Here is a 10,776-nt window from a genome sequence, read left to right as displayed (position 1 = left end):
GGCATTTCATATGCATAAAAACAACAAAACTTCACCAAGGCATGCTTCAGTCCCAACATAGGTTAAATCACTCATCAAACAGAAAATCAAACAGGATGAACACAACTCTAACAAAATGAAATCTACTCTCATATACTGAGAATTACTCTCCAGAAGATTCCCATGATCACTGAACCCAATTGTAAGAGAGTTCAGGCCTGTACAAGCTCCAATACTATACGCTTTGCAGCACTGCCATTTACCATGCATCATACACACAACACTGCGGGACAGACGAATTGTTCAGCTTCCAGGAAAACGTGCGCACAGATTGAGAACACCGTAGCAATTATTCAGCTCCGGTAGCTGCTGGGCATTCTCACACATATACCAGCAATTACCATACTCCAAATACCGTGCACGAATAAACAGACAGAGATTGTGATTTTCGCACCAGTGAACAAGGAAAGTAATGAGTCGATAACGATAACGTGCATCATACGGAACACGTCGTTTCAGACACCGATGGGATACAAATAATATTAATTCACAGGTTCTCTAACTCCTAGAGAAGGTTGCCTTCACGCAACAATAGGTAAGTTAAGAGTCGATTCTGTAAAATGTAATTGATACAAGCAAAACAGTTTCTACAGCTCAAGGTAGAAACAATGGGAACGGCGCTGTTTAAATAATGCACAGGTATAAATTTAACCTCCTCGAAGATGCAAATAGATAACAATCAAAATATCTATCAAAACCATGTTTTCTGGTGCGACAGAGTGTCTTAATGCGCGTGTCTGCAGAGGCACTCAAAGTGCGGAAGGAAAGTCGATGAACAGTTCGCCGAGGAGCTCGATGGGTCGGCCTCTTATGGGTATCGGCGGTTGCATGCACCTGCTCCAAACTATGCACCTGCTCCAAACGCAATTATCCATATTAAGACCATAGCTGAAATTAGTTTGGCGGCTCAGACTATCAAGTACCTTGCTTCAAATACTACTGCTTATAATGAGAGATTAAGGTGGAAATTTGAGGGCCCTTCTGATTCATTCAAGGCCCTTGTTGATATGGCAGCAGTACACTCTTCTTGCCGCCTTTGCATTCATCTGGCAACACAAATCCAAGAAAACGAAGAGAAATCCAAGGATATCACTAAACACCGCCCATGCAAATGCGAGAAAGGTTCAGAGACATTATACCGTCTATATGTAAGAGAGCAGAGAGCAGGCTTGTCAGATGCGCAGAGAGGGGCAGCTCAGACAAACGTTTATTCAAATAATGCGCAGTCTCTGGCAGTTAGAGAGCGCAGGGCATTCAATAAAAATCAGAAACGTATTGCAGTCAGGGAATCGCTCAGGATGAGGCAGCGCTCAGCAGGAGTTACACTATTTTGGGACCTGTGCTCAAGTCAGAATGACAAAGGCCAGTGCTCAGACCAGTTGCACAAAACTACGCAGGCCACACATCATGGCGCTGATACCATGTTAAACTCACATGGACAGCACAAAAGATATGAAGGATATATCAGTGAGTTCAATTTTTTTATTAACATAAGATACACATTTATAGTACAATAGGTGACTCTTGGGATTCAGATCCCAAGGTCTCTTGGACTGCTTTGTCCATTCGAATTCCACACTAACCCTTTAGGATTAGGTGTCCAACAGAAAACAAGCAAGTATTTCTCTTGTATTCTATTTCTTGTGATTTTATCAATCAATGTTAAAGTGCCCATGTATAGTAAATACAAGCTACTATACAACCTAAACATTAACCCTGACCCTCACACGTTCACTATAACATATATTCTCTCATCTCTATTTTGGATTGCAATGCAATAATTATTTTGATTTAAAGTATGTTTCACAAGTCATACTAACAGATAAAAGTGAAGTTTTCCAACAATGGTCATTGCATACTACAATGGATATGTGATTGTTGTATGCATGGACATTTTTTTATAGGGAGAGGCTCTCAGAGGCACATCCATCATTGTTGAGCCGAAAGACTCATTCTACAATCCAGTATGAGAGTGATGTGTAATTCCCTCCCTGCTCAATTTGGAGTTTACCTGTGTCCTTCAAAAAATATTTCAAATGAAGAAATTGCAGGCTATAATAAAAACATAATTGATTATACATATTTGGTTAGTTTTAATTAAAAGCATTATAAAACATTGATAATCACATTCTCATTATGGTCGCTTGATTACTTGATATTGCACTTTCACTCTTCTAGTTATAAATAAATTATTTCTATGTCTATGTTAAATAATAAAATTTTATATTAGTCTATAAAGATAAAGTAATTAAAATTTACATAATACTTTTATTTCTGTTTACATATTTTACTATACAACTTAAATAAAGTGTTTGAATATCCATATTAACATATATCTATGTTTGTCTTAATGTTTACCCTAGTAAAATATTTCAATGCTCAAAAGAAAAAAATAATTAAGGTAAAATAATTTACTTACTTTTAAAAATATATATATAACTTGTTCTATTTTTAATATAAAATAATAATCATAATAATAATAGTAAATTATTTAAAAAATACAATTTAAATAATGAAAAATTACACATGATCTACATAGGAAAAAACAAAAAATTCATGTATCGAACACTAAATTAAAATAAATCTTTTGACCTAAATATTTTTTCAAATTCTACATTTTAAAAAAATATTGTATATAATGACATTTGATAAATCCATAATTAAAATACATCTATACTAGTATTGATCAAACAAGGGAAGCTGGACGCAGCAAGTCCCTGCATCAAGTTAAAATAAGCATTTCTTATGCCTTGCATTTGTTGTTTTTAGAGGGGCCGAGGAAACATGCGCCATACTCACAGTCTTTACCAGATACCTATTTCACCAGCTACCTGTTTCACCAGCTGTCCCTCCGTTGTATGTTTGGAAACTGCCACCAGTTGTGTTTGTAGCAAGAACCAACACAAACCAACTGTCTTCTAAAGCTACACCTGCTGATACAAATTTGGTATCATTCACGTATTGGAAATATTGAGATGTTACAACCATGTAATTGTTGTATGCTATCGCCGGATTTGAATCGGGAACAAAATCAAGAAGGATAACTCCATCCTTGGTATTAGATATGTTAAGATGGCAGTTATCCAGTAACTGTGGATAGTTTGAAAATTGAGGTTCATTGCCAGGAACAGTATCTTCACCAGTAGCATTATTACAAGATTGACCTTTGAACTATTCTGCAATCTGCTCAGCCAAACAAGCAGCATTTTCATTTTCTGTGAGAACTGGCAGCTTCCTTTCTTGTCTAAATTTGTTAATATCTTCCAATAGTGTGTTTACAGCCACTGCAGTTCAGATTATATCAAAGTCAATAAACATTCATATGCAATCATACTGCACTGACTAAAATATTTGATTCCACTGGAGATGCATTAGGTTCCTGCTACAACAAAAAATAGAAAATAGAAAATGGTAGACACCATCCAACATTCATTAACCACGAAGTCACTTCACATTCAATGCTTTAGATCTCACTGGCTTGAAAATGGAATTGACTAACTGAAGCTCATAGGTCCAAAAAATGCACAATGCTATTTGTCTCGGCAGTGGATAGACTGGAGAACCTGATCTTTATGGTGACCATTAGACCATCACAATTGCAGTTCACAAACATAAAGCATTATAGGAGATAGTGAATGAAAATAATCCGGATTTGTCCGTTACCTATATGGAAATTCAAAATGGAGGAAAGAAACTACCATCTTATTCTAACTGTGTTTACAAGGACGATCACGAGGCTTCAAAAGTGCCCAAAAGTAAATGACTTTAGTAGCCAATGGGATGACGGATTTGCCTATGAGGTTGATTGCCTGTTAGGCCATCCACCGTGATTTTAATCTAAGGGAGATCTCCCATTCCAACTGGCATCGATTGGGCCATGCCCCAGTCATGGGTAATAATTTTGACCAAACAAATAACCTGTCAGTGGGTAGAACTTCAAGGAAATTTGCGAATATGGATCACGAGCATGAGGACGACATGAACTATTGACGTTTGTGGAAATTCCTTGCATCTTAGTGCAATTAAACGATGTTAAAAGCTCTACAGCCAACACGCCAACAAATAAATATTGCAACACGGCCACGCATTTACACCAACAAATAAATATTGCAACACATTTGCATGAATTGCAAGTGTCATTTAGAAATGTAGTTTGTCTTGCTTCTACTCTTGGCAGAGTCGACCATTTGTTTTTTACCTCAGGTAGAGAGCATTTGTTCTTTGTTCCGCTCAGTCCTAACAGACCCCATTTCAACTTCCTCACTTACCAACCTAACCATCTTCCTCACTTACCAACCTAACCAGGACCAAAAAAGGATTCGCAGAGAAGTTGAGCCAATGTGAACGCAAGGTTCAGATCTTTGAGTCAAATTGCCACCTGTTCCGGACTCTGAGATGAAGAGGTTATGCTATAGTCATGCCTACAAGTTATTCATTGCAGGATTGTCAACCAGTCTAGAGCCCGACCAAACACATTGTGCTAGAGGTGCTAGTTGATTCAACTGCTAGTTGATTCAACCGCAGCTTCAGGGCAGACTACAACGCACATGCACATATATCAGGTGAGCTTATTTGTCGAAAATTTTCCATGGGTTTTTTTTGTTGGGTATTCAGTTTATAGAGTTCTAGGCTGGATGGGGAGAAATTTTATCGGTTTCTGAGATACAACTTGTATCGTTCAAGAGGATAGTGAAGAAGAAGAGCGATAGAAATAGGATCTTTTTATGATGGGAGTATTTTACTGAGGAGAATAGTGAAATTGGGTTCAGGTTTAAGATCATGTTCTAGCCTATAGGGAGGACAACTAGCAGTGTTGGGTAGCTCACAAAGCCAGCAAAGTTATATTTTCACGGAGGACAGCCCGAGCTGTATTTGCGGATAGGACAACTCGCAGCAGGTAGGAAAACTCGTAGCGCCCAACTCGCAGCGTTCGGCAGCTCACAGAGCCAACTTGGTTTCTGGTCCAGCTTTCATGGCTCGCTGTTGCTACTCTTTTCCTCTGATTCCTTTGTACTGAAAGGTTCTTCTTCTTCTACTGCTTCTATCGTAGGAGGGCAAGTTCAGCCCACCTCCCCACTCGTGAATTTTCTCTTCTTTCCATAGTGGATTGAACAGAAAGCCACAAGAATACAGGTACCTGTCTTGCACATAGCGAAGAAGAAAATAAGCAGAGCGAAAAAAATAAACAGCAAGAGAGCTTTGCAAACCAATTTGTGGGGACATCATGCCCCACAAGGAGCTGCGTGCAATCATGCTATGGATCTACCTGTAACATGCTATGGGTCTACGTGTAATCATGCTAGGACCTGTAATGCTATGGAGCTACGTGTAATAATCTTAGGACATGTAATATAGCTAGCATTCCATATAGCTAGAGCTACATGTAATCATGCTAGGACGTGTAATATAGCCGGCCTTCCATATGGCCATTTATGGAGGTGCAGTCTGGCATAGGATTATTTATGGAAGTGCAGTTTGCCATATGCTGGGCCCTCTGCAGCCTGACCCATGCAGATAAGAGATGAGCAGCCAGATTATTTATGGAAGTGCAGTTTGCCATATGCTGAGCCCTCTGCAGCCTAACCCATGCAGATAAGAGATGAGCAGCCATCTTGACAACATATGAGCCTGCATTGCTGCATAACATTTAATTTCAACCCAACATTACTCAATTTTCCCATGAAAGTGTTTCCAACGGCAGGTGTTCGAAGGAGAGGCACAGTGCCCATGCAGAGAACGAAGGCTTCTCTTTTCTTGTATTTTTCCAGTGAAGCTGGTGGATGATGAGACAGAATGTTGCAGTGAAGCTGGTGGATGATGAGACAGAATGTCGCAGAATCAGCCAGAGAAGGAAGAGATGAATGGCAACACGATATTGAAGAGCGCGAAAGTGAGGGAGATCATCCAAAACAAGCGCAGGCTGGTGGAGGTGCCACACACGGCGAGTGTAGCCGACACTCTCAATGCACTGCTTGCAAACAACATATTGGCGGTGCCAGTGGCAGCCCCTCCTGGGCAATGGATAGGAGCAGGGGGTTCCATGATATTGGAGTCTGACAAACTCACCGGCTCAGTCAGGAAACAATATATACGCATGGTCAGTATGTTGGATATTCTTCTCCATGTTGCCAAATGTGTCGCTGGGACTGATATAGAGGCCAATCTCATGTCTGTTCCTGTTTCTGCTATCATTGGGCGCTCTTTGGAGGGACTCAGCTTATGGAGCGTCAATCCTGATACCAGGTACATCGCTTAGTTTCTGCTAAATTCCTGTAACTTTGCATGTTTGGGTGTCTATAACAAACAACTAGGGCCACTTTTTACAGAATTCTAAACCATGGCTTTACCTATGTGTTTGCACTTTTTACAAAATTCTAAACCATGGCTTTACCTATGTGTTTGCAGTGGCTTTGAATCAGATTCCTGGGGACGCCATGCCGGAGAACAAAAGCTTGGAAGGTGCGAGAAAAAGCAACTACCCAGTTCTCGCATAATAGGTTCGACTAGTTTGGGTTCTTTTTTTTCTTCGCAGAGCACCTACAGTGTCCATTGAACCTGTCCAGCTAGATCATGTATGTAATTAACTCGAGCTCAAAAATTCAAATTCAAGTTAATAGTATATTCAAATTCAAGTTAATAGTATCTTGTGATGCAAAAATTCAAATTCAATACTAGGATAAAAAAATAGAGAAATTCATAACATTTTAACAATATATGTGGCTTGAATTTCCAGCGACGGCTTCAGAAGCACAGCCAGCACAGTGGGAAGAAGACAACGAAAACAGTAATGAAGATTTTGATATCTCCTCTTCGAATTTCAGGTACATTGACATCGGTTTTCATTTCCGATTCTTTCATCATTTTCATCTGCCACAACTGTCGAGCCGCGATATAGACAGCACCGACTTGGAGGATCCTCTGGGACCAAAGGCTTCTTCTTGCGTTCGGTCGGCAAATTATTGTTGCCTCTGCCGCCTCTGCCTCCGCCTCTGCCGCCTTGTCTTTGAAGGTGATGGACACAATTTCACCCGCTTCCCCGTCTTTTGGTTCTTGGGTTGTCTCGATCCTCCTGGTTTCCTCCACCAAAGCGCACTGGGTGCTCACACCTTCATCAACCAGTATCTTTGTCTCTGTCTCGGCATCTGCTTTGAGTCTGCATAGTAGATCTCGCATAGTCTGCATAGAGATAGGTTCTTCCTTTTCTGTCTCGGCATCTACATATAGCTTTGAGTCTGCATAGTAGATATAGCCACCGAGGTGTTACAAAATAACCAGATGGCAGTGTCAAAGTACCAGATGGCAGTGTCATGTAAACAGATGGCAGTGTCATGAAGCAAATCAACCAACTTTGATATTGTATTCGGTTGCATTCGGTACCTCCCATAGCATTTAATGCTTCGAACTAATACTAACATTAGTTTGTTAAACTTTCAAAATGCAAAGAAAATGTAAATGAAACCGATGAACATAATGAATATAGTATATAGTTTGGCCTCCCCGCCTCGGGAAGAGGCCAAATAAGACGGTGAATTACAATGTGCAACAAAACTTTCAATATACACTCTCAACCGCCATTAAGAAGCAGCTAACAAGCAGGTTAATTAATGCTAACTCCAAACAAACTGATTCCTATAGTCCCTGGCCATGGCAGGGACTAATAATAAGTTTAGAACATATGTCTGAAACAACCCAAAAAAAGATAGACATATCAACAACAACCAAAAAAAGAACATATCAACAAAGACGTATGTACTTATCTTTAATTTTAAAAGGTATTTCTTAAATTTATATGTTATATGAGAAAAACAATATCAATGATTCCTGCTTGGTGATTTGCACTAGGGAAGAGGGCATTCGGACCCACTCTTATACAAACTTTCCTGTGCATAGCATTAAAATTCCAAGGTTTCAGTCAGGGGACGAAATTTTTATTACATTAAGACTTAAGTTTGTATAGCTAACTCAGCGTTATTCGTTTGAGTTGTGGAACCACGCATTAGAGCTGGCATCATTTTTGTGTCAGCAGCTCACACGTGGGGGAAAGAATTCATAAACAAATCATTTTGTGTCAGCAGCTCACACGTGGGGAAAGAATTCATAAACATATCGATTCTAGGAGCAGACTCTTATTCATGCATATGGATTCTGGTTATTGTATCTGAGCAATCTGTGTATGATAGTAGCATTTCGTTTTTTTGGGTATTGCTGTGGAATTTGAACTAAATTTGTAAAGCTTATATGCAGTTGTGCCATGCATATCTTTTAAGAGTATGTTCCCTGGTTATGATGTTCCGCTGTAACCTATTTGTTGTTGAAGTCTTGAAGCTGACGCTTCATATCAGTGTGGCATGAAGCATTCTTTTATGTTGGATATGTTTATGCTTAGTGCTAAGCTCTCAATTTTCAAATAAAATTAATTTATGATTTGATGGATATTTGCAATTCCAGGCCTATCCCATATTTGGAGCCACTGTTGTAGCTGTTACCATGTGTTGCTTCCAATTGAGTGGAATTTTATTCACAAATCCCAAAGTGAGGTATGTAGGCTCCGAATTTTGGATTTTAGGTTCATGTATATTCATTTGCATCTAATTTTATTTTGTTTTTATTTCTGTAGCTTAGTGAAATTCCTATACAAGCTCCTTTATTCTAATCTCAAGTGGCACTCTCGCAAGTTCTATTCCTCTGGAGTCACACGTCCTTCACACACCACATTACCAAAGCCCTAATCTTATTGTTAAATATACCCGGTAACAGAGAGCAATAACTTCTACAATCTTAAAGAATTCAATTTTCCACAATGTACTCTTTTTACTGTACTTTTCCAAAATGCTTTTGCTGTTTCTTAGTGCCCTCTGTGAATTAGGCCACACCATTCACAAAGGGTGTAAAGTATTTCCATTTTGTTATGCCTCTCTGTGCTGGGCAGCTTGTTAGTTTCGTGCATGTACTAGACCCCGAAGTATTTGCCTGCTCTAATTCGTTTTGGCTCTACTCTCAGGATTGTTCTCTGCTTACATTGCACCGGCTTGCCTTCATTGAGCCAATGTCCCTCTTATTCTGTCACAAAGGAACAAGAACCATACTGATATAGATTTAGAACATCTGCCTCGATCAACCAAAAAGGAGAACATATCAACCGAAAAGTATGGGCTTATTTTTAATTTTAAAAAAATATTTTGTCACAATATTTAAATAACAAAATCTTGTCACATTATGCAAGATTTTTAGTTATTATCTAAAGAGGCAGAAATAGCAGCTTCGCAGCTATCCACCTTGTCCTAATGATGGCTCAAATTCAATAACATGAAATTGACACGGAAATTACCCACCCACACATACATATATGGCTCTTTTTAACTTTGCACACTGTTATAAAAATTTGAAGTATCGCTTCCATGAATGTAACATATATATAAAAGATCCATGGTTTCCCTTTTCTTTTTTCAATGGAAAAAGAAAACTGGATCATACTCTCTTTCACAATCAATTCAAAAGACGATGACTACATATGATGACACTATTTTCACTCGAAGTTCAATGAAGATGCTGGGAATGCTACCATATGTCATCGACATGAAGAAAAAGAAAAACCATTTTGTACAATATTTTGCAGAGGTAAATAATATGCTACACCGTTATATATCAAAAGAGTCTTCGATTATATCGAAAGCAAATATTACAACTATTCTGGTTCCTTCAACGATAGCAGAGTCAAGATACCTAATTCGAATGACTAACCTGCTTTCAGGGAGCATACTAATATTCGTGCTGGCGCTACCACGCCTTAAACCTATAATGCTAAATAGTACAGCAATATATCAAAATAGAAAATGAGAATTATGGGAATACCCTCCTTACAAAACATTTCTCAAGATATCTTGCACTCGGGCATCTCTTGTGATTTGCAATTTTATATCTGTAATGGCATAACAACCCAACTAGGATCACACTAGACCTTTGCAACACTAGCCCAATGGCTGAAATAGAAAGAAAGGAAGCGATTGTCCTCAGTAAACAACTGAAGGTTTCTGCTCCGCAGCATGCAATCCACTAGTTGCAAGTCGAAGTCAAAAGCGCATCCTAATTTAATCATCTCACATAGACCTCCAACCAGATCTGGAAATTCTGCTAACAAACCCTGTGAGATTACCTCAGCAAAATCACTGACAAACAACATCTTTGCCTTCTGATCGTCTCGATAAGGTGTTAGTAGCAAGAGCCGCTTGGGGTCTTTCTCCCATCTTACCATAGTTTCTGTTTTTACTTTAATGTTTTGTACCACCAATAGAGAGTATTCCATCCTGAGTGGCTCTGCCACTCTATAGACAGGGCAATTTATGAGAGCCTTGACAACCTGACGTCTCTTATCAGCTGGAATTTTGAAGGAAGGCTTTGCAAGATATGCAATAAGCATTTTGTACAATCCCATCCCCAATATCCCTCCCCTGGCTGAAGCTTCTGCAAAGACATCATCTGTGGCATAGACATTTCGGTTTTCTTCACAGCACCGGATATATTCCGAACCCCCAGATCGTTATAAATTGAGAACAAAGGGTCCGGGTCCGGGTGCCAGGTAAAATTTACCAATGATGAGCCTCCTTGGAATAAATCCTTCAGCTGCAAGTCATCCGGGACATATGCTTGGTCTGGGCTACTAACACGGATATCTCCATTATTTGTGATAACTGGGACTTTACAACTGCTTCCAAGACATTGTTTTATGAGAAACCTGGA

General features: G+C 39.2%; 1 protein-coding gene across 1 annotated transcript; it reads left to right on the top strand.

Annotated features, from left to right (window-relative positions):
* The first annotated feature begins 5,625 nt into the window (after positions 1-5,625).
* Positions 5,626-7,415, top strand: LOC149201016 (SNF1-related protein kinase regulatory subunit gamma-like PV42b). Its single transcript, XM_089399659.1, has 3 exons — positions 5,626-6,282; positions 6,445-6,611; positions 6,773-7,415. Exons 1-2 carry the CDS (start codon positions 5,867-5,869, stop codon positions 6,590-6,592), a joined length of 564 nt encoding a protein of 187 aa, XP_089255785.1. The 5' UTR covers positions 5,626-5,866; the 3' UTR covers positions 6,593-6,611; positions 6,773-7,415.
* Positions 7,416-10,776: the final 3,361 nt, after the last annotated feature.

Source organism: Pinus tabuliformis, chromosome 2_1 (genome assembly GCF_031772625.1).
Source record: "Pinus tabuliformis cultivar Carrire ecotype Pingquan chromosome 2_1, CPIR1, whole genome shotgun sequence".
NCBI classification, from domain to species: Eukaryota; Viridiplantae; Streptophyta; class Pinopsida; order Pinales; family Pinaceae; genus Pinus; species Pinus tabuliformis.
Note: the sequence above shows the minus strand (reverse complement) of the source record. Positions and strands in the feature narration are given on the sequence as shown.